The sequence below is a fragment of the Dermacentor andersoni genome, chromosome 5, assembly GCF_023375885.2.
Source record: "Dermacentor andersoni chromosome 5, qqDerAnde1_hic_scaffold, whole genome shotgun sequence".
Classification (NCBI taxonomy): domain Eukaryota; kingdom Metazoa; phylum Arthropoda; class Arachnida; order Ixodida; family Ixodidae; genus Dermacentor; species Dermacentor andersoni.
In genome coordinates, this window is record NC_092818.1 from 11,678,483 (window position 1) to 11,703,543 (window position 25,061).

The following is a 25,061-nucleotide window of genomic DNA, read 5'->3' on the forward strand; positions in this document are numbered from 1 at the left end:
GGGGCTCGTCCGGCCGGACCTAACATGAAGGACCAAGAATCGTCTAGTGCCACCCAGCCAGTTGTGCAGCCTCTCCGGCCTTCTTCGATCGCACAACGACTGTTGGCTTTGACCTCCGGGACCACAATGAAGAGGCAGACTCGCGGCTAATATTGGGGGCGATATCCACGTGAAAAAGATGGCGCTGCCGTCGGCGTGATGTGGTATGAGGGATCACATGGACACAGCGACCCCTCACCTGTGCCGTTTGCTCGTGCGAACGGCACAAACTCGTACAACCCGTGTGTTTGTACTCGCTCGCACAAACACACGGGGAAACTACACTTCGGCACCTCAACAACTTGGGAGAGCGCCTCAGAACTTTGGGTTTCAAGCGACGCAAGGTAGCGTACGATTCGAGCCGAACAACCCCATTGTTTTCACAGCAATGCCCGGGGACACCTACAAGCAGAATGCCTTGGAAATGGGCCAGCGTAGCTGCTTCTCCGACCGACGGCTACGCGACGTCCCTGCAAGTGCTCGCAGCAGCTGGAAATAAAGAACCACTGCTTTAACTGTTGATTGGTAACAGTTATGCACTCATGGACACTGGGGCAAGCGTGAGCTTAATAGGTAGCCGTGACATCGCAGCGGCCAAATGCGCAAGAGCCACCTTCAGGGAAGAAGCACGAACCCTGAGGCTTGCTCAGGGATGGTCACAAACTGCACAATCGGTTCGCTGTCGTATTTGTTGGCAAGGTAGGTCCAGGAAGCAGCGTTTTCATCTTTTGCCAGAGCTGTGTCACAATGTTGTCCTTGGGCGGGATTTTCTTGAGGTGGCAGGTATTTCTCTCCACATCAGTTTTGGCAGATGGTCACTGCACGCTGACCCATATGGGCTTGTCAAATTTAAAAAGGCACCGAAGCGGCCATGAGCGTGGGTTGCTGGACGTCGACCCCTGTTAGTCTGTAAGACAGCGTTGCAGTGTGATAAGCAAGGTCAATAGCCTAATGAAAATGTGGCCAGCTCTCTACAGGTACTTTTTGCAGATGTGCAGGATGCATGCCACAATACCACTGAGAGTGGCGACTTATGCAAGATGCCGTGTGGAGCCACTGGCTTGCGGAAGCATTATGCACTTTCGTAAAAGAATGTGTGTAATAGAGCACAAATGGACAGTGACTAAAAGGTGTGGAAGAATAAAGGCTGTATTTGGGCAACCATGTTTCCCTATGCCCACAACTTGCTGCTCGCACCATACACACAGACAGTTGAATCCCAATAATTCCAACTCAAAGAGAACCAAAAACTTGCTACAATCCAATCCAGGTACTGTCGAATCTTGATCATTTGAACTCGAAGGCGCCCGAAAATAGGTTCGAATTCAAAGAAGGACTTGTTCTTGAAGTATTCGTGCCCCATAGCACGATGCATAAACGGTACAAGTTGTGCATTGTGCGCAAGTTGCGCGCAAGCACACCGCAAGTGAGGACCATGAAACCGCCCACGCCAGCCAACGCTCGCTTCCCAATACAGTCGAACTCGCAAGAAAACACCTCTCAGTTCGGTATAGAGCGTAATTTCGTATAAGCCTGCTAAAAGAATTGGATGTGATAAAAGCACATGCTATTTATAAAATCACTTCATTGATGAAACAGCTTAGTCTCGCATGAAATAGTCCTGTATTTTCTTCTGCTTGGGCAGTTTTGCCACCTGCAACGCACATACTTCTCTACATTATCTAAGGAGTCAGAGCAGCTGAGGCCGCATCCTTCCACATTCGCGCAGAAGCACCAGGCTAGTGCGAGCGCACCAATCACTTCGGAGGATGTGGGCAAAGGACCGTTGTTGCTTTCCTCATTGTGCCCACTTTCACTTGTGCTCGCTACAATGTCGGCAATGTAGTCTTCGTTTTCGGGCTCTCCTGTGGTCGCGACACCATCATCTGCACTCACAAACCCGTTCGTCAACAGCTTCCAGAAATTCTGACGGCTCGCCCCAAACTTTGGCAACACCAGCAGCGGCTTCGTCGCACTCATCAGAATTTACAGTCATCACCGGGCACGTAGAAGCCGGCACGTCTGAAGCAATTTCGGATAAACCACTTGCACACGGCCGTGCATACGCATCAGGCGCCACGGGCACCGGGTCACATGTTGTCCACTTAGCCCTAATCTCCCCCTTATTCTTCAAGATCATGCTGAGAGTGCACCTCGCAATCTTGCACGCTGCGGGGCATCCGACTTCTCACCGAGTTTGACCCGATTTATGATTTTGAGCTTCACGGTGAATTCTGTCGCTTCATCACGGCAGCACTTTGGGAGAAGGCCCACAAGGCGCCAAACACAAGGAACCCGAAAAGCAGCGAGACAACTCACGCTTGCGCCATCTTGCACGACGAGGGCACAAGAGCCTCTGCCTGTCTGAGCAAACGCTGTGGGTGGGCCAGGATGTTTTTTGCAGGGGGTGCCGACGGCTCGCTCGGTACGGAGAGCAGTTTGATGGAGCCAGGCCGCCGGGCTTCCCCACCAAAACGAGGAAAAGCCAACTTCTGGGGACACTTTTCCACCCCTTAACGTTCGGTGTATCGGGAGTAGGTGTTATTTTTGTTTGATGTAAGCGTAACTTTTGCTATATATACTTATTGCTACTATACCGTGTTCAAAAATTGTTCGATATAAAGAATAATTCGATTTAAACTGGTTCGATATAGTCAGGTTCGACTGTAACGGCAGAAAACAAAACTTCAGGAAGCAGGCTAAGCTGGCACCGGGCCAGTGGCGCTGGCGGTGCTGGCACGCACACGTGGAGACCATCGAAGATGAGGGAGTTGAGAGGGAAGGTGAGGGGAGCGTAGTTAGGGGGAAGGCCAGGAGGGAAGTGGATTTGCTTTCCTGCCAGTTTGCTGTATGGCGCTAATTACCTCTGCCACTTACTGCCACAGGAGCAGCGGAGTTGCCAAGGCCAGACTGGGCCTCCGCCGCTGCTTCACTCTTCATGCTTTTTCCTTTGCCTGCTGACAGATTGGCACTATGTTTATGTTCTTTGTCCTGCATTCTTTATGCAAGTCATGCCATATCAAGACGACAAAGTCGTTGCCACTGATCATAAACAGGTTGGAGGGCTCCCTTCTGTTGCTGCGTCGCCACGTTCAAAAGACAAGGAGCAGAGTCTTTACTGCAAAAAAAATGATGCTTGGAGCATGTAGAGACTCTATTATGCATTGACGACCATCAAAGGCAAACCAGCTGCCAAAAGGCATCCAAACTGGTCCAACTTGGGGCAAGAGCGGAGGTTGAACGACTCAAGGTGAGACCGGAGGTTATACTCTATATGCACAACGTGCCACACAACCTTAAAAAGGTTGCTAACCGTCATGATATTGCTCTGGTTTTTTCTGCACCCAGCAAGCTTTCGAAGCTGTGCTCTCGAGTTTTCAGTTGGAGCAGGTGAGGCTGCCGCACGAGGCCTGAGAAGCCCTCTGTAAAGTGCTTCAGAGGGGTTGCATATGCAATTCCCTTGCACCCTTGTGGGCAGCTGTACATCAGACAAACCGAGCATTGCGTGAATGATCATTTAAGGGAGCATGCACAAAAATTAAAGGAAAGGGAGGATAAGGGCACACATATGGTGGCACATGTTGCCCCGTGTGGGTGTGACGCTCGATATTCTGAGACTACCATGCTGGGCACGAGCGGCAATGCCTCTTCTAGGCTTGCACTGGAGGCCTTCTTTATAAAGAAGAATAGATATAGTGAGTCTTCTACCTCGTTACTTGATGCTGAATTTGACTTCTTGCACAACTGCTTTTCATGCACATGTGTCTGTTCTTTTTGCTTGGTATACGCATGCGTGACAAGAGGATATATATGTACGATTCTATCCTTCCATTAAACAGTTATGAGTATAGCACTTGTCTTTGTCCACCTTTCTTGTACCTGTAGTTTTTGTAGCGTTAAGTTACTACTTCAATTATGGAAAACCAACTAGCCCAACAATCAACCCTTCTCGCATCACTGGAAATATTCATGTCGATGAAATGGCACTGTTTTGGTAGATGCGGTCACGGCATTGAATATGAAGGGCAGTAAATGCCATGGAGGAAAAATAAACAAGGTTTCTGTTATAAAATACGGAGTGATCGTGCAGCAAGGGTCTTATTTACACACCCTAATACTAAATTTGCTTAATAATTTGCTTAATAAGCTTCACCGCATTACAGCCATAAAATGCAGCGAAGCATACTGATAGCGAAAAGAGCTAAGCACCGTGCAGTGAAGCATACTACCTGCGGCGGTTCGCTGTCGGAAAGAGGATCGCCATGCTTCTTCAAGAATGTGAAAGGCCAATACACATCTTGCACAAAAAACGGATGACGCTTGATCTTTTCACTGAGTGGCCCGGATATGAGATCGGTAAATTCGTGCTTGTCATATCTACATTTCATTTTCACATATTACATTCCGAGATGCAGAGAGTTTTCAGATAATCTTCACATAGGCATATTCCATATTTCGAATTATTGAACTATTTCGTGATACCCTTCATGTTCAGGAGGAGTGACTGCTGGGCTATTGGTCTTGCGTTATCATGGTACATTAGCACAAATTAACAAAATGGACAAGGACAGGTGCTTCGAGTTCAATATATCTAGATTCGTTTGCAGAATTAAGGTTCAAAATAATGAAAGCCCATCGCATGGTGGACTTGCATGCTGTTCAGCATGACAAAGTACACCCCCACTCAGAACACACACATGACGAGCTACAGAACATTTAAAGTCGCCAACCGAATAAATTTCGCAGTTTTTTTACTACTAAAGCACAGCGGATAACATGACATATTACCTGCTTCAAATTTTGCGATGGCTGAGGCTGCAAGCGTACTTCGCGTTCACTCACTGCGCAGCCCGATGCAGAGGCATGGTACAGTATTTTTGCAAGACAAATTTCTTGTATGCAAGTGATGCAACATTCACACGGTTTGAACTTACCTGAATCTCTTCCCGTGAAGGCCAGATGTCCCGCAGGTGGACAGGCTTGCCATCCGGACCGTGCCCTGTGCATTGCCAACAGAGATCACCAATTAGTCGTAACATTAAGGGGCCCGATATAGTTCATGGAACACTGTTTTAATGTGTAAGCCTTAAATGGCTCATAGGTCGAAAAATTGACCGTTCGGCATTATGGCGCCAAAATTGATGCGAGTTGAATCCACAACGATCGGTGGGAGTCGAACCCACGACCTTTGGTGTTAATGTGGGCAAAGTTAATTCAGGCACAGTTAATTAAGGTAGAGCTAAGTCACTCAAACCCACAACCTTTGGTGGGAGAAAGCAAGTAACAGGAAGTAACAATGCCTTCGAATGGGAATGTCATGTAATTTAGGGAATGTCATGTAATTTAACGACTGTCTCATGAGTGCACAGGCTTTCGTCTTCATGCTCTTTAGCGTATGCTAAAGTGACTCAACTTTGCATCATGGCACGCCATTGCATTGCACTTGGCACTTGTCTACAGCCATCCTGCCAGGCAAACGATTCAGTGCTAACTTTCCAGCAAGAGATTGTCAGGTGCACAATAAGAGTTGGCACAGAGCCATTGCATTCATCTTCTTATAAGGAAGCTTTACCTCGAGGCCACCTCAGGTTTACCAGTTCAGATAGCGGAGAAATACATAAATGGTCTCATCAAACAAGCACTGAATTGAATGAAATGCAAGAAAGTTAAATTTTACCAACTGTTGGAAGCAGAATTCTGATTCAGGGAGCTAAGCTTTTTTACGAATGCAGTTAAACCTCTATATAAAAGACTTAAGTACGACGAAATCCTCGATATAATTGGAAAAAGGACATAGTGCAAAAAAGGCAAGAACATGAGAGAGCGACACGCACACAACGCTGATTTACAACATTTTATTAATGAAGCCATGAAGCAACAAATATATAGAGTGTTACCACGCGCAATATGTGAATGACCGGCAAAAAACCTGGAATATCATTTGCAATGCTGATAATGATAGCCACAGACTTACACAGCACATGGAATGCTTGCCATTCAAAGCCTGTCAAGATACGCCATTTCCCTAGATGAAAGCGCAATCGAAGGAGGACTGATGCATGAGCTATCAGACTTTCTAATGAAATCTGCCTCAATGATTTCACGTGTCAGCTGTGAACTACAGTAGAATCTCGATAAAAGGAAATCGTTTAAACAGAATTGCCACTTAAACGGAACAGTCGCCTGTAGTTTGGTTGGTTTTGTATTCACATAACGTAAAAAAACTTTCGGTAATCGGAACTAAAATTTCCGCGTCACCGTGTAAACGGAACCGAAAATGAAACTTCTTGGCAGACCCATTGTCAGTTTTTTCCGGTTCCGGCTGTTTCTTGTTTTTAGTCGTAAGCCTCACCTCGTTGGTAGTCAGCCGTGTTTGCGCAATGAATGTGCAGTTCTTGTGTTGTGTTAGCGCAGTTCTTATTCTAGTCGTTCGTCAGTTCAAGTCGCCGAGGTTACAGGGCTTAGCCCCCGCCGCCTCATTCGTGCCGTCGTGGTGCCATTCGTGCTTCATTGCTGCGTTGGCGTTTTCTAACATCAGTGGCTTGTAAGCGCTCGCGAAGTTGAGGCCTAGCCTCCGTTGTTTCAATGGCGGCAGCACTTCAATAGCCAGCACTTCACTATTTTTCAAAGTAGGGTACCTGTACCGTGTTGTACACATTGTTATGATGCTCTCTAAGACGATTAAGCCCCTTCCAGTCTGTCCCACATACTTTTTTCCACAAGAGAGAGGAACCACATACACCACACCATTAATGCAGGGCACTAAACCCTTCTTGTGTTTCACAGTACAATGGCCATGCCTGGCCTGTGAAGCAAACTTGCAAAGCTTTGCTAGTTTCTCTGGAGTGAAAAAAAAAAACCACCGCAACACCAGCACGTTGGCCTACCCTCTTCACGCTATGTCACCTCGATATAACAAAGTCCATAGAACACCATGTACTTATATGCTCACCACAATGAAGTGTGCTTATGCAGGATTTCAATACAACAGAATTTCACTGTCACCCCAAAGGAATACTGAGTAAATGGAAATACTGAATACTGAATAAATGGAAACTTCCGTGGATGCAGATGGTCAAATGGTTCAATTACAAACAGCTGCTTGCAAACACACACTTATCGATTCGTACGCAGCAGCGGCCATTGAAGCGGAACAGCATCATGCCATGTATAATGTCCAAGGACAATGAGATCCTTATCAGGTTCCCACACCCGTAATGCTTCGGCTTCGATTGAAAGCGTGCAAGGCTGAGCTGAGAAGGATGGTGGCCTGATGAGCAGTCTTCCCATGTGAGCAAGAGGAAAGGGGGAGGGGGGGGGGGGGGGGGGCAAGCTGCAATGCTGTACTGGCTTGTCATGATGTCCTGGATTTTGACAGTCTGGTCAAGGTTAGTTAATTGTTCCTGAGGGAAGGAGGACTACATTGCATTTCAACTGAACCAGAGCTGTTTGAGCATGTGCCCAAACAACCCAAGCACAAGAAATTACTTCTGAAATTGTGACACATTTATGTATTGAATCTCGGGAACCAGTGGACAATAAATGAATACATAAAAAAGTATGACGCCTAATTTCTCCAGTAATAATGTTTTTCTGCAAGGTAAAGAAAAATAGTTCGTAAAGGACAATTTGCTAGTCTACACCGGTTTGGTGCTCCTGATGCAGTATTGCTGCAGACTGTAGCAAAAGGTATTAGAAATCATGCAAACTGGTACATTTTTTAAATCACCAATGCACTGAAAGAGAAAAGATTAAAAAAAGTAACACGGATCTCTTTTCCTGACTGGCCTTCATATGCTTGGAAGAGGAACACCAGAATATGTGGCTATATTTGCAACATTGCCACCATAATCACAGTCTGTTCAAATTGAATCATTGATGTTACTTGCTGTGGCAGTCCAGTGGCATGACATTGCACTGCTAAGTTCGAGTTTGCAAGTTTAAAACAAAACTACTGTTTAAGTGGGTACAGTTTAACAAAGTTTTACTGTTTGACGCAACAGTTTTGCGGAAACCCGCAGGGTGGAGAAAAGTAATTAAGGGAAAATGAGACATCCACCCAATCGTAACAATTGCTACAAAGGAAACCCATACAGGTTTCTCGATCCCATATGGATTTCCTCTGTAGCATCTCATTTTCCCTTAATTAATTACTTCTCTCCACTTTGCGGGTTTTTGCAGAACTATTACATCAAACTCTTGCCTTTCAGCGACGTATGCCGCAAGCTTGGCTTACAACTCCGGAAAGTGTCCAGACTTCGGTCTGTGAAAAATTCTTCGCTTGCCATCACAGGTTGAAATTTGGCTTCGCCGCAGTCGCCACTTGCACTACCGATTCAGAAACATCGAACTTGCAGCCCGCTACACAGTGGTTCGTTTCTTTGGCGTAAAGAATGGCAGCCCTCTTGAACGCTGCTGTGAACAAGTGCCGTATGTTTAGTGAGCCTGGAGCACTCATGACGACTGAGGAAGCGTAGAAGTAGCACGTAGCCAGCAGTCAAGTCGAACGCGTCAAACTATGAGCTACAGGGAAAGAGAAACACGTGAGCGGTGTCTCCTCTTCCATGAAATATCGATACTCGCTGCAAGCGCTTCCGTTCTGAGGGTGCCGCCACGAACGTAACAGCGGCACTTCCATCAGCTATCGGCACCCCTCTATGAGTGTTGTGTGCACTGTAGAACTCTTGAAGAATGTTAAAAAACCCTTCCGAAAAGCGAACAAACGCACGGAATAGTGAAAAGCTACGGGTAGGACCATAGAGCAAGATAAAATTGTAACTACATTGCAGCTCCCCTGCTATATCGTTGGTCTTGCGTTTTTGGCGGTGCCATGTTTTGGTTTCGGTAATAAGTCGACCCGCCCACTTCAGATTTTCACATTTTAAAAAATAGGTCTACTTACAATTGTGTAAATATGGTAAGCAGTTATTTAAGATATCCTATTTGAAGACAACACGGACTGTACGGAAGAGGGACCCAAGAGCCACATCGCTAGACTGCATGCTTAGCGAAGCATGAGCATGAGTGAACCCCACGAGCACACTGCACATGAAACATTCCGCTAAGGCAAATATATTTTAGCGACCACTTAGCGAATTAAATTTTTTAGTCCGCATATTCGTGCAATTGTGTAGGATGTTGATAAAGCTGCAGCCGGCAATTCTGCGGCACTGCAAATCTGGTACATCGGGTACACAAGCTGAGGCTGCTGGTTACCGGAGCATTCTCTACCATTTACGCCCAGTCAAGCCATCGGAAAGAGGGGGTCTTCATACAAATATGACACTCCCCCTTTACTACTACATCACCGAAGCACCCAAAGTATACCCCTGACGCATTAAATCTACGCAACCAACCAGTGACGATTCAGCATAAGCTGTGATAAAGGAGGCTTTGAAATTTACTTTTGTTTACATATTTACTTGGTCAGTGACTGTGCTAAAAGCGCTGAGGTGCACCACCAATAGAATCAGGCTGCACAAAAAAACGGGATGAAGATCTTTTGCCTTGTTTGCCCCTGAGGCCACAATATTGTCACGTGGTAGTGACGTTCAAGAACACAGTAGCAGTACTGTGAAAGACAAAACTAGCTTTTATTGGGCGAACCTGTGCCCACAAAGACAGGTTACACTTAAAGAATGGCGACAGCGGCGAACACAGTCGGCAATCGGCGAAAATCTGATCGGCGGGTCAAGCGCGTCGGCTTTTATACAGCCGTCGTCGAATGTTTCAGACTAATCGTTGGGACCCGCGTGCCTTCCACAAAGTTCTACACCATTCGCATCAGGCGATGAAATCAGATAACACAAGGTTCGGCGACAACAGACAGCGAATAGAAGCATCGATAACTTTCCAGAAACTTCGGATACATGCGGGCGCGTCCCGCGCTGTGCGATAACATTTATTAGGCGGTGAAATGTGGTCGCCCGATAAAGATAAGTACACGTGTCAATATGTTCTCCGTAACCCACATTTGAGTTGTACATGCCTTCAGTGAAAACGTGGGCAATAGCATTGCTAGAGGAGTAATCCTAGTGGCTGGCCATACATACCGAGGGGCTCCCTGTTGAGGTCAATGTCGACGGTGCCCGCAATGGCGTACGCCACCACCAGGAGTGGGGAGGCCAGGTAGTTGGCTCGTGTGTTGGGGTGCACACGGCCCTCGAAATTGCGGTTTCCGGAGAGGATGCCCACTGCCACCAGGTCACCCTGCACCCACCCACAGGGTCATCAGCACACCACAGCACGGAGGGATAAGCGCTCAGAGTCCCGAATATGCACTGGACTATGCACCTTAACAAACAGTTGCTTAGCTCAAAATTGGGTTTCCTAATGCATACCCAACGCAATCAAATGCCTTTTGAATCTCTTGCATGTGTCGTGCCAATGATGCTATTTCGTTGCAACCCTCTATTCTTAATTTTTCTAATAAATTCAACACGGACCATGCAGAACCACCTCTGTAAGCGCACTGTGTAGGACGCAAACAATTGAGACAGAAAATCAAGGCAGCGATCATGACCGATGGAGGGCCCTCAGTAGTCATGAGAAGACAAAAGGAGAGGACATCTGCTGCTGGAAGAGGGTAGCAGGCCATTTCATTTGCTTCTATCTCAGCTAAAAGAAAACCCTTTTCTGAAAATTCTTGCACTAGAATGCTCTTTCGATTGCACTTTGCAACTCCTAGTGCATAACCAAAATTTCCAACGGAGCCTCGTAAGTACCCTTTAAATGGGCCCCATGAAACTTTTGATTCAAGTTGTTCCATATTGAATGCGTTCCATAGAAGTGTAGTTATTGGCTCGTTCGTTCTTTGATCTGAACATTGATGTGTTCTGCCAGGACACAAAGTAATGGCTACTTTCTTCTGGAATTTTCTTCAGCAGGGGTTGACGATCGTCAAATACTATGCTATCCTGATTTACCGCCTGTGGACACCATCAAGGCTAGATGATGTGGAATGCCTTTCAAATGGGGCATTCTCCACCAAGACAATTTGCCTTCACACCAGACTTATCCAGTGATAGCTACTGTGGTATCCGTAACTTCTGGTTTCGGTTTTGGGTCTTTACATCAGGGCGCCACTCAGCGCCAAACGCTGTAAGTTGCCTCCTCAGAAATAAACAAGGATTCTTTGTCTGGTCCCCGAGTGAAGCAGTCTGGCTCTTTCTTGCGGCGCTGCGCGCCCCGGCCATTTAGGCCTCATGCCTCATCCCATCCAGGCCCCATCCAGGCCCCATCCAGGCCCCATCCAGGCCCCATCCAGGCCCCATCCAGGCCCCATCCATCCCAGGCCCCATCCATCCCAGGCCCCATCCAGGGTGTTTAGCCAAGCCCGTTTCCTGCCGTGTGTGCGGAAAAGTAGGACATTTCGCTTCAGTTTGCCGTTCGAGCAACCGAAAGCATCGACAGTCCCCTGCTCGTACGCAGCTTGTTTTCGCTGCATGCCAACAAGTGTCAGGAGTTCCAGCTGACCCAAGCGTTCAGTTTCCGTCTCTCCCGCACAACGCTCCCTCGGAGTTCACCCAGCCGTACTCAGGACAATCGGGACTTGTAAAGGACTTCATCCACGACGTTCAAACTCGAGCTTCAATGCAACCAGTCTCTGCGAAACTGCGTCCTCAACCTTGGGTTCTCCGTGAGCAAGTCTGCGCTGCAAACGGTATTTCGCCCCTGGAAAACAAAGTTCAGTCAGTTGTTGAGGCACCGCAGCTAACTGACAAGAAGTCGCTGCATTCATTTCTCAGTGTCACGCGATACTGCGCTAAACTGATCCCGCAGTACGATGAATTGGTAGAGCCACTTAGGAAACTGCTAAAGCAAGGACAACCGTTTGTCTGGGATCAAGATACCGAGTATAGCTTCCAGACTATTAGGGGGGTAATTGCATGCGAATTCGGCTCTTACGCTAAAAGTGTTAAGACGTACTGGACCGTCGTCGTGCATCAAAACACCCTCAATTTCGTCCAGGAGATCTTGTCCGAATACGCAACTCGAGAAAGGCCGATCCTAAATACTCGGGACCATTTAAGATTTACCGTAGGGTAGGTCACAATACTTTCACGCTTGAAAATGGCAAACGATGGAATGCATCCAAACTTGTAAAATGCCCTGCACTACAGGATTTTCTTGGAAAATTCACTGAAAAGAGTCACTCCAGTGACTACCCTTCCCTTAACGATTGTCTCCCACCGTTTCTTCCAGTTACTACTGGTATAGGGGACACATTACGTTTCTTGTAGCGTAATCGTGCAGTACGCACATCATTACTACGGCGCTGACCACCATACGAATTTGTCTTTCATGCCAAAAAGCTTTTTTTTTTAACATTAAACATCCTTAGCATTGTTACGGGGGGGGCTATGGAGCGTAAAGTGCTTTTACGCACAATGCCCAATCCACGACAGCCACAGAGACTGTCTCGAGTCAGGCTCAAGGCGAATGAGCCACCCATCAGTGCTGTCCCAGGGGGCACACAGATGTTTGTTACTGTATACTTCTGTACTTTGTGAATTTTTTATGTGTTATCTGTGTGTGCAAGGCTGCATCTCATCGTCCTCCCAAGAAGGGTACTCAAACTGCAGAACTGGAGTGCAATAATTCATATTCAGTTTTCATGTGTTTTTTTTTTTAAATGGGGAAGCCAAGGATATCATTTTCTATTGTGTAAAGATGTCATCACTAATCATGTGTGTTACAGTGCTAACATGTGTTCTTTGACTCGTGACTTACTTTTGTTGTGAGGAGAGCGAGTAGAGCATTTTTCCTTTCAAGGGAGAGGTGATGTGGTATCCGTAACTTCTGGTTTCGGTTTTGGGTCTTTACATCAGGGCGCCACTCAGCGCCAAACGCTGTAAGTTGCCGCCTGTAAGTTGCCTCCTCAGAAATAAACATTCATTCTTTGTCTGGTCCCCGACTGAAGCAGTCCGGCTCTTTCTTGCGGCGCTGCGCGCCCTGGCCGTTTAGGCCTCATGCCGTAACCCTTTCGTCCGGCCGCCCTGTCGAAGCCACAACAGCTACCATTCTTTCATGCAGATTTCATGTTTTGATGTCCCTCGTACTTTATGGATTTTGCATTGTCGCTATCACCTCTTCCTCAAGGTGAAGAAGGAACTCCCTGGGCACCACTTATTCATTGAAGTCACTCGAGCCACAGCCCTCTTTTTAGAAGGCACCCTTCCCTTCCACTATTTAGGCTTTCCAGTAGAGCTGATAACGGACAATGTGTCCTACTTCATGACGAACGTGTTCATGGGTGCATGTGCCACTTTTGGCATTAAGCACCACAAGACAAACATGTATCACCCACAGGCCAACCCAACAGAGTGAATTAATCAGAACCTCAAGCCCTTGCTCACAGCCTTTGCTAGGAAATGCAAGGATTGAGATGTCTGTCTTAATGAGATAGGCTTCTCCGTGCAGTTCGCGTGCAGCTTCTGCCACTGCTGGGCTTCAAATCGCCCGTGTTGTCGCTTTCTGTCTTGTTGCTCTCCGTATCGTCCTCATCACTGTCATTAGGAAACACTTTGGCAACAGAGGCAATAATGGCGAAAAGTCGAACCTCATAGCCAACATCTTTTCGCGGTCGCAGCAACACTGCCGAGCAACTTCTTCGCATTCCGAATGCCACACACCGTAGTCAACGGTGGATCCTTGTCGCGTGCCAGCGACGACTTCTTCGTGTCACGTTCAATAGCACAAACGATGTACAATTTTTCTTCTATTCTGAGCACCCGACGTTTTTTTATCTGAGCTTCAGCATGACGCGAGTCCTAGCTTGCACGACACCACAACGCTCTTTGGCACAGCACCAAAATTATGTTGATGTGGCTTCACGCGCAAACGCACAGGGAGCTTGGAGGACCTTGTTCTATCTCTGAGGCTTGTTGTTCTGCTGGGCTGCCCAATGGGGACGACGCACGGCCATGATTGCGCGACGAAGAGTGGAAACACTACGTGTTAACTGATACGTGTGCAATAAGCTGGTACGGTTTATGCGGAAACAAAACGCACTATGTTCAATGGCCGCCGAGTCAAGGATTTGACTTTACTACTTTTAAAACGAAACTACCATTTAAGTGGGTACGGTTTAACGAGGTTTTACTGTATTGAAATTTGACCTTTTATGCAAGTACAATTACCGATCGATTTTTCTTACAAGGGGCCGCAGAGTTTTTCTAATTAACGGGCAATGGACAAAAGCAAATTTGAATGAGAAAGCAATTTATTTTGATGAATTTGGGAGTCGGCGACGAATGACATGGTTTCATGCCACCTCGACAATGTCTTCACATCAGTGATACAAACTAAGGGAAGGCGTGGCTTTGAAAATCAACTTCCTTATTTCTTCATGGATTTTGATGAAAATTGGCACAAATGTTTAGAATGTCTCCCTGATGCTTCCATAAAAGTTTCTTCAGAGCGATACCTTGAGAACATTCTACTGAATTTTATTGAGCAGAATTTTTCTCCCTCAAACTTTCTGGAGGGCCTGGGGAGGTTAAAACATACAATAGAAGGCTTGTTGAGTATTGACTGCATAGCTAAATGTGTCCTGAAGGTCGTGACAGTCTTGCTTCTTTTTTTTTCGCAACACAATTTTTTTTTTTTTCAATAGATGAAGCACCAATAGTGATGGCACACTAGGAAGGAACAAAGACAGGACAAGGCGCCTTGTCCTGTCTTTGTTCCTTCCTAGTGTGCCGTCACTATTGGCACTTCATCTATTGAAAGCTATGTACCAACTTGCCCCACAAAGTGTTTTATTACAAATTCTTTTAGTGTCCCTTATCATGTTACGTTCACATCAAGCACACTTTCAAGGTACACGAGTAGCCATATTGTTACGGGAAGGAAGAAGTGTGCGTCTATTTACAGATGGCTTTTAATGGCTGGGCCAACAAGCGCAGAGCAGCGATAAAAAACTACCCTCTTCCTCGTCGTCTCTAAGGCCACCATCATAGTCCTCTTCTTCACACATTACCGACTGTGACATCACCCCCGTCGGAAAAAGCACCTTATTGGTGCGGCTCATCTGTCCGAGAAAGGTAAGGTTTCAGACGGCTGACCTGGATGATGTCAGAGAGAGGTGAAGGCACCGTGGCATCCAGCGGAGACACTTCATATGTGACAGGGGTCACCTGGCGAAGGATGCGGTAAGGGCCATAATATCGCGAGAGGAATTTCTCCAAAAGAGCAACACGCCGAGTTGGATACCAGACTAGCACAAGAGCACCTGGTTCGTAATGCACGTCGTGATGGCGCTGGTTGTAACGGCACTTCTGACGTGTCTGGGAAGCAGAAAGACGAATGCGGGCAATCTGGCGTGCTTGGGTCGCTGTGGTTATGACATCCCGAGTGTACTCTGTCGGCGAGTCGAGCGTGGTCGAGAGGAGTGTCTCGAAAGGCAAACGCAAGGCTCACGGCCGAAGAGGAGATAGAAGGGGGAATAGCCAGCTGTGTCGTGGCGCGAGGAATTGTAGGCGAACGTGACAAATGGTAGAGCAATGTCCCAGTCGCGATGATCGGAGGAAACATACATTGCTAGCATGTCAGTTAATGTGCGGTTCAATATCATAAATTTATAAAAAGTCAAGATAAGAAAGCAAGACTGTCACGACCTGCACTGTAGCCAAAGCAATGTGACAAAAAAGATGGAGTCAAAATATGCTGAACGGTAACAAAGAAATCAGGTCCAGAAACAGTGCAGAAAAGCAAAAAAAAAAAACAGTTTTGAGAAGACATCTCTTAAGGTTTCACCTTCGCTTCAGTTCCCTAAAAGGCCCCAAATTCGTCTCGTTCCCAATTTGTTGTAACTAATGACTCCACATCTAACGCGCTCCAGTTGAATCCGGTGTTCCACAAGGGTCTTTTCTTGGTCCTCTTTTACATTTAATATATGTTAACGATTTACCTGATAACATTTCCTCACAAATCTGCTTACTCGCTGACGACTGTGTTATATATAGAAAAATAACTAATGCATCTGATATAGCTACCCTTCAATCCGATTTAAATAAGATATCTAATTGGTGCCTCTCTTGGTGCATGGAACTCAACATTAATAAATGCAAATCTATGCGGATTTCTCGTTCTAACACAACTTGCCCTACCTACACCCTTAATGACTGCCCGCTTCAATCCGTTACATGCTACCGTTATCTAGGCATTCATACAACTAGCGATCTTTCTTGGAAGCAGCATGTACAATATGTAATAACTAAAGCTAACCGCTCCTTAGGATATTTGAAGATAAATTTTCCGCTTGCCCAGTTTTATTAAAACGGTTGTTGTACACGACATATGTCTGCCCCCAATTAGAATATGCCTCATTCGTTTGGGATCCTCATCAGATCACATTAATTAACGAAAGTGAATTAGTGCAAAATCGCTGTTTGTTTCATCTTAGCAAACTACCATCGCACTGCTAGTGTTACATTAATGAAGAGTACCCTTCAAATCCCATTATTATCTCTTTGCAGAAAAGAATCACGCATTTCCCTTTTTCATAAAATCTACTACTACTGTACAACGAATCTTTTTGCCCTCTTTGGATCTAACCTGCGCTTTATTATTCGGCTCGTCGTGACCATGTACATAAAGTTAACGTACCCCGTCATAACACCGTCGTGTGCTCACAATCATTCCTTCCTAGGACTTCAGTCGACTGGAATAATCTACCTACATCATCAGTAAGCATCAGTGACCCCACTCGTTTTAAGAATGCACTAATCAACATAAAATAATGTATGGTGGCAAATGGCATAATTATGTACTTATTCGTGAACATTGTCTGCTTGCGAAAGTGTACTCTTTCTGTATTTTCATGTATTGTAAGTCTCTGTTATTTGTTATGAATGTATTACTAGTTTTTTCATATTGCTTTTGTTCCTTGGAAATTCCTTGAACTAATCCTGTATTTTTTACTCTTGGAATGTATTCTCGCCCCTCCCCTCTGCAATGTACAATTATGTACCTTGAGGGTATCACAAATAAATAAACAAATAAATAAATAAATTTGTAGTCTTTCGGGTGTTTTGTGTGATGTGGGGCTTCTTGTACGTGTGGCCTCTGGTCTGGTGTGCCTTCGTTCCCCACACCCCCTTTTCTTTTTGTATGGCGTTCTTTGCTGCTGCTCTACAAAGAGCGTGGTGCCTGGGCTTCAAACCAAGTGAGGTGCAGAACTCTGTGTGGCCATGAATATAGTTCCAATGTTGTACCTGCAGGCTGCCTCATTGATAGCAGTCTCCAGTACAATCATTGAGGCATTCTTTTCTTTTTCTTTTGGTAGAATCGACCATGTTACTAAATAAAGGCTCCGAGTCTCAGCAGCCTTCCAAGTCATCTGCCCATGGCAATGGCTGTGGAACTTAGGATCAAAGAGCCAGCGCAGCTGCTAGGTGCTTTCCAGCTTGTACTTTTGTGCGATGCCTCGATCACTTCTGCAGCCAGGTGTCTGTGACAGCCCAAGGGGCCTAGTGAACAGTGCTCATGATGCGGTTCTCTTTACCAAGGGTGGTATAATATTGTTACGAGATATCGTGACAATATGATAATAGAGTGAACGTGCAATGGTGCTTGGTTGTGGGTCCGAAGTGCCGATGTACGAAATGCCTATCCACAGATACAAGGAGTCGACGCTCGATGTGCTTGGTTGCGCAGTTCAAGGTGCTGACGCATGAAATACCCAGCCGTACAATCCAATGTTCCAATGCGCGCAGTGCCTAGACACGGGCTCGAGTAGTCGACACTCTTATGTACTTAGTCGCGCAATCCGAGGTGCCAACGCACGAAATGCCTGGACGCGGGCTCAAGGAGACGATACTCGATGTACTTAGTCCCGCAGTCGGAGGCGCCAATACACAAAATGCTTAGGCGAGGGTCCGAGATGTTCACGCGTGATGTGCTTGATCGCAGTCAGAGACTTCTATGCGCAAAATGCTTAGCCGTGGGTCAAGGACTGCATGCGCGATGAGCTTGGTGACGAATTCCGAAACACCGAGTGCTGAAAGGGTTAGCCGCGTGTCTGAGGATTCCGCACGCAAATATTGGTTGCATGTCCACATCACCGATGCTCGGTATGCTTAGCCGCAGGTCTGAGACATCCACAAATGTAGTGATTGGCCACACTACCGCGATGTTTGCGTAGCGCCGTTTTGACACATTGAGATTACGGCGAGTGGAGATATCCAGATTCGCAAGGTGTAAAGAGCCAAGCAGACAACGCGAGCGCCGGACCAATGGTGAACCGCGCTGGAGTCACGTGGCAGGCGCAGCCAATCGCAGACTGTGGCACGACCTTCAATCATTTGCTTTTCGTGTGCTTGTTTCTGTATGGAGGAGATAGCTGAAGTGGCAAATTTGAAGACGGAGAAATCGCTTTCCAACGAGACTAAGATGGCGGCGCTCAGTTGTGCTGTACTGGAGATATTGTGGCTTGAAAAATTGTTCTTTCTTGATTTCTACGAAATTTTTCGCCCCCTTGGCTGATTAAAACAATTTTTTTAGAGCACTTCTATGTGGTTTACAGTGACGATATTCCGGAATGAGATAGAAAAAGAGTTATAGAAACTGAAAATGTGATTTTCAAAAAATGTACTGTTTGCCCATTTTTCGCGACACGAAAGCCGCATCCCCTTTAAGCGATCGAGGCCAGCCATGTTATTATGTGCACTCTGCCCTCGCAGCTGATAGCATCACCTGCACTGGAACGACACTATCATGAAAAGCGCCGCAGCGGGGAGCTAACGCTTCGTCTGCCTCTCACTCCATCGAGTCACCGAAACTCAATATTACACGACCTCCAACACTAAATGCGCTAGAAGACAGCTAACATGATGCCATGCCGCCTCGGCATGCCCATTCTTTGCACACGCGGCAGATTACCTCTAAAGCAGGGTGCACGGCTGCAAATGGGCTCAGGTGCACTTACAGCCATGCAAAGCCACAGCCAAGACATGAGCCAGAAAAAGTGAAGCGCCAACTTACCCCCCAACCCCTCACGCATGCTTGATTGTGTTACCACAAGTGAGCTTCCCTTCCTCTTTTTCCCGTTGCTCGTGCGGGAAGGTGGCACTCGTGAAGCCACACCATCTTTCTTGTCTCACCCTCGTACACTTTTTACTCGCACCTAAAGCACAAAGTGCGCACGCTGTGATAGGATCTTATCGCACTTGGATTTTTACGGAACATGATGCGGCTCCACTGCCACTGTCGCTCTTGTCTTGCCGCGCGCAATTTGAGAGGTGCATTTGCAAGCAGACGCTTGTAATTCAATCCTTTGACCATTGGCGTCCGCAGAAGTTTCCATTTATTGTCTCGACACACCTTTGCGGCGGAAGTGAAATTTCGTTATGTTGAAATTGCATACAAATACACTTTGTTATATTGTGGTTCTAAATACATGGTGTTCTATGCACAAGAGGTTATGAAAAGTTAAATACTTCGTTATATCAAGAATTTTATTATATTGACATTCGTTATATTTAGGTTTGTGAACGAGCTATGGAAAGAAGAATGATGGGTGTAACGTTAACGGATAAGAAAAGAGCAGATTGGGTGAGAGAACAAACGCGAGTTAATGACATCTTAGTTGAAATGAAGAAAAAGAAATGGGCATGGCCAGGACATGTAATGAGGAGGGAAGATAACCGATGGTCATTAAGGGTTACGGACTGGATTCCAAGGGAAGGGAAGCATAGCAGAGGGCGGCAGAAAATTAGGTGGGCGGATGAGATTAAGAAGTTTGCAGGGACAACATGGCCACAATTAGTACATGACTGGGGCAGTTGAAGAAGTATGGGAGAGGCCTTTGCCCTGCAGTGGGCGTAACCAGGCTGATGATGATATTTAGGTTTAACTGTATTAAGGTTCTCTACATTGACGTTTAACTGCGTATCAGCTCAACGTGCCAATTTCTACTCTGTATGCTTTTTATAACACTAGGTGCCTGCCCACAGGCATAGCCAGGAATATCGGAATAGCAATGAGCAACAAAAGACCATAACAATGCCAGGTGAGGAAATAAGGCTGAGAACCTTTTCAATGGCCTCCACCACTGGTTCGGGTAGGGGCCCACTGTTGCCAATGCAGGTCATACAGCCGTAGCCGACCACATTGAAACCTAGCTTCTCCAGGTAGGGGACAACACCCGACTCCTGCAGGTAGTAGGTGACCACCCCACTGCCTGGCGACAGGCTGGTTTTGATGTACGGTGCAACAGTCAGGCCCCGCTCCACGGCTTTTTTCGCCAGAAGCCCTGCACGGGGGAAAAAAAGAATATTACACATTTCATCCTGTGGACCTGCTCTCCTTGACACTTTCCTGTCCGCGTTTATATCCGTCGATAACATATTGACACGAGTGCTTGTTTATCTTTATCGGAAGACTGCTTTTCACCGTCTAAATGTTACCACTCAGCGCGGGAGGTGCCCGCATGTATCAGAAGTTTCTCTAATGTTACTGATGGTTCTATCTGCTGTCTGTTGTCACCAAAGCTTGTGTAATCTGATTGCATGTGCGACGTGAATTGCGTAGAACTTTCTGGAAGACACGCGGGCATCAGTGATTACTCTGGAACTTTCTATGACTCATATAAAAGCCGACACGCTTGACGAGCAGATCAGCTGATAATAATAATAATAATAATAATAAACTCTTTTATTATTTCTATACAACCTAATGCATTCATCAGGCCTGCCAAAGCCACATTGGGCTCGACTTCAATGTCACCAACCGTGTTGGCCACTATCGCTGTTCTTTGAGTGTAACTTGGTTTTGTGGGCACAAGTTTGCCCAATAACAGCTAGTTTCTTCATTCACAGATTTGCCGCTGTATTATTCAGCGTCACTACTATGTGACATCTGGTGAAGGTGCTAGTGTGTTCATGTACCAAATGCCCCCGCAACACCGTGAGCCAAGCCCAAGCCACGAAGACAACACCATCTCCAAGGACCAGCGAGCTAGCTGCAGGCTGCAAGAACTGCCCCCGGAGCACGGACTTTTGTCTGAGACCAGGAAGTGCACGGCCACGACAGCAGCTACAATGAGAGCCCCAGTGTCACCAACACTGATCATGCTGCAGCAGCCCAGGTAGCCACTGACGTTCCGTGGTTCAACATTTGAGGATCCGGAAAGCTGGCTGGAGATGTATGAGAGGGCCGCTACATTCAACAGCTGGAACAGCGACAAGCTGCAACATGTCTTTTTTGTGTTGGAAGACATTATCAGAATGTGGTTCGAGAAATGAGAAGCCACCTTAATGACGTGGGACCCGTTCCGGAGTGGCTTCCCACAGACATTCACAAGCGTCGTATGCAAAGAGTGAGCCCAAGCTCTCCTAGAAACCCGAGTACAGCTGCCCAATGAGACCATCGCAATCTTCATGGTGAAGATGGCCAGTCTTTTCTTGCATGTCGACCCAGCAATATCAGAAGAGAAAAAAGTTTGTATCTTGACGAGGTGTACCAAGCAAGAGCTCTTTGCCGGATTGATACACAACCCACCCAAGACTGTTGCTGAATTTATCTCCGAAGTCACAACCATTGAGAAGATGCTTGATACAGTAGAATCTCGGTGATACGAACCCGGCTGATACGAATTTCGGTGTGATACGAATTCGTTAAATTACCCTGCCCAAAAGCATTGTGTGCAATGGGCCAAAATTCGGATGTTCCGAACACTTTTCCGCAGCGCGCCGGGTGATACGAACTTCGGTACCGCAACCGTCGAGCCACCACCAGCGCAAAAAAAAAAAAAAAGAAGGAAAGACCGGCACAGCGTGCGCCCGTGCCGGTTTGGGATTCCGCGTCAGCAGGCAGGCTAACGAGGCAAGGGAAGCTTTCTCTCACTCTCGTTTTTGGAGGCGGTCTCTTCGCCTTTTTCTTTTTACTTTGTTGTTACCCGAGGCTAGCGCCGCTGCTTATTGGCCCGTTCGCCCTGCGAACCAGCCAACCCAACCGGTCAAGCGCGATTTGTCCTCTCCACATTTCTTGCGGCCCTGCGCGCCCGCTCCGCCGGTCTTTCCGCTACAGCCAGCGAGCCGGTCTTCACGCTAGCAGCAGCTCCCGCTTCTTTGTTTCCTCGTGCGCGACGACCACAGAAGTTCAGCGTGTTGTTTGCGTGTGTCGTTGAGCATTGATCGCGTCAGCCCGAAAGGTACTGCAATCAGCAAGATGTCGCGAAAGCGGAAGGCGCTGTCCTTGAAGGACAAACTGGATATTTTGAAGAAGGTGGACGAAGAGCCCAAGAAAAGGCGCATTGACATGGCCTAGGAATTAGGCCTGCCAATTTCTACGCTGTCTACCATCGTCGGTCAGCGTGACCAAATTATGCAGAACGTGCAGCACTTTGGCGTAAACTCCAAAGAAGCGAAGACTGCTCACCATGTAAAGTTAGAAGAGGAGGAGGAGGAGGAAAGAACTTTATTGGGTCCTGAGGAACCCCTTCCCACCCACTCTTGGTTTAGTGGTCGGCAGGGGTCGCGGGCCGCACCCACGTTGGGACGGGAAGCCCGTGAGCCTCCGCCCTTTCGTGAGCCCTCTGGACGGCCCGAAGCTGGGTCTGGTGGTCGTCGCTTCGCAGGGCGTCCATCCAGTCTTCTTCTTTGCTGAACACGGTGCCGCTTAACGCGGAGCATTGCCAAAGCATGTGCGATAGCGAGCAGTACGATTCGCCGCAATCCGGAAGTTCTGCTAACATGGTTTAAAGAGGTCACCGCGGCTGGCGTCAACGTTGACAGAAAAGTTCTGCGTGAGAAGGCTGCGGACATCGCACTCACGCTTGGAATTGAAAATTTTCAGGCCTCTGGTGGTTGGATTCACTGATTTAAGGCACGGCATGACCTCTCCTACAAAACCGTTTGCGGCGAAGGGAAAAAGGTTGACGCCTCCGTCGTTGAAGATTGGATGGCAACCACGCTGCAGTCTTTCATCGCGGGATATGACACTCGCGATGTTTTTAACATTGACGAGGCAGGGCTTTTTTACAACCTTCAGCCCGAAAAGAGTCTCTGCTTCAAGGGCGAAGCCTGCCAGGGAGGACAGAAAAGTAAGCAGCGTGTGACTGTTTTGTTTTGCTGCAACGCTGACAGGTCAGAAAAAATGAAACTGACCGTCATTGGAAAATACCAAAAGCCCCGATGCTTCAAGGCAGCCGGTCGTTTGCCCTGCACATATAGAGCCAATAAAAAGGCGTGGATGACGTCGGCTCTGTTCATGGAGTTCGACTCTGTTCGCCGACGACTGTCCCGTTCGCCATCCCCAGGCTGCTACCTGTCACCGCAGCGCTGACCATACACTGGCCCAGTCCGGGGCTGGTCTGCAAGACCATATACAGAAAACTAAAAACAGCAACCAATGGAAGTACGGTTGCAGTACATCAAAATGACAAAGATCCACCGCCGCCGCCGACAACACTTCAAAATCTAGCTGGACGACGTATCAACAAGATGACGCCATCCCGATGAAGCCTGAAAGTCAAGAATACACTGAGGAAAGACGATCTGGCAGCGTGATGTCCCAGCTTCAGGTCGACACGATGCAGCTGTGATTCAACGACAAGACCTAATTGCAACACAAGACAAAGAACCATCGACCTCGACGTGCTTCTCGACGGCCATGCAGTCACTGCCTTAGTGGACACAGGAGCCAACTACTCCGTCATGAATGGACCCATCGCCGCCCAGTTGAAGAAAGTTAAGACTGCATGGGAAGGCCCTCAAATTCAGACCACTGGAGGACACCTCATAATGGCGACTGGAATCTGCATGGCAAGAATTACCATTCATGACTGGACTTACTCTGCCACCTTTGTTATCCTCCAACAGTGTTCACGAAATGTCGTTCTTGGCATGGACTTCCTGAACCAACACAGTGCAATCACCGACGTGAAGTTTAAGTCGATAACGCTGTCAGAAGATCAAGCGATACTGCCAGAGAGCTCTCATAGTCACCACGCCTTGAGTGTTCTCGAAGATAAAGTGAGCATCCCGCCTCGTTCCAGTAGGCTCATTTCTGTCGGCACCAAAACACCCACAGACATAGAAGGCGTCATTGAAGGCAACCAACGTCTATTGAAATTTGCGTCGTGAGAGGGATCGCTCGACTGCGTGGAGAGAAAGCAAAAGTGATGCTTCAACTAGGAGTTCAAGTTCATCAACAAGGGCAGGACTATTGCGTACATTGAAGAAATTGCGGAAACCAGCAATGCCCTTATCCTCTCGGATTCTGCCGCATCAACCCCGATGACCATAATTTCCAAACTAGACTTCGACGTAAATCCAAGTCTCCCCATGATTAAGCACCAATAGCTCAGAAGTCTGCTTTAACAATACAAAGATTGCTTTTCGAAGTCATCGAGGATTCTACTAACACCAGTCGCAAAGCACTGCATAATAACCGAAGAGTACGCTCGACCTCTCCACGAGAGCCCAGAACGTGAAGCTATTAAGGCAACAAGTAGACGAGATGCTGCACGACGACATCATCCAGCCGTCGAAAAGTCCATGGGCATGTCCTGTAGTCTTGCTGAAGAAAAAGGATGTAACCCTACATTCCTGCGTCGATTATTGTCGACTGAACAAGATCACGAGGAAGGACGTATACCCCCTCCCATGGATAGACGACACATTGCATCGGCTCTGCAACGCTAAATACTTCTCATCGATGGACCTCAAGTCTGGCTACTAGCAAGTAGAAGTCGATGAGAGAGATGGTGAAAAGACCGCCTTCATCACGCCAGACGGCCTCTATGAGTTCAAGGTTATGCCATTTGGACTTTGCTCGGTGCCTGCAATATTCCAATGCGTGATGGAAATGGTTTTAGCAGGATTGAAGTGGCAGACCTGTCTTGTTTACTGGGATGACGTCGTTGTCTTCCCCAGAAATTTCTACGATCACCTTAAGCGGCTTGCGACAGTACTAGAGGCCATCAAGTCATTAGGGCTCACTCTGAAGCCAGAGAAGTGCCGCTTCACTTATGATGAGCTTCTGTTCCTAGGCCACATCATCAGCATATCTGGAGT

General features: G+C 47.2%; 1 protein-coding gene across 2 annotated transcripts in view; it reads right to left on the reverse strand.

Annotated features, from left to right (window-relative positions):
* The window catches only part of LOC126530117 (cytoplasmic aconitate hydratase), a 269,805-nt gene that overhangs the window by 102,977 nt on the left and 141,767 nt on the right, over positions 1-25,061 (reverse strand). For both annotated transcript variants that reach the window (XM_050177555.3, XM_050177556.3), the window contains 3 exons: positions 20,076-20,296; positions 10,092-10,248; positions 4,974-5,038 (listed from right to left, as the gene is read on the reverse strand). In XM_050177555.3, the coding sequence (XP_050033512.1) occupies positions 4,974-5,038; positions 10,092-10,248; positions 20,076-20,296 (443 nt within the window). The remainder of the gene's footprint in view (positions 1-4,973; positions 5,039-10,091; positions 10,249-20,075; positions 20,297-25,061) is intronic.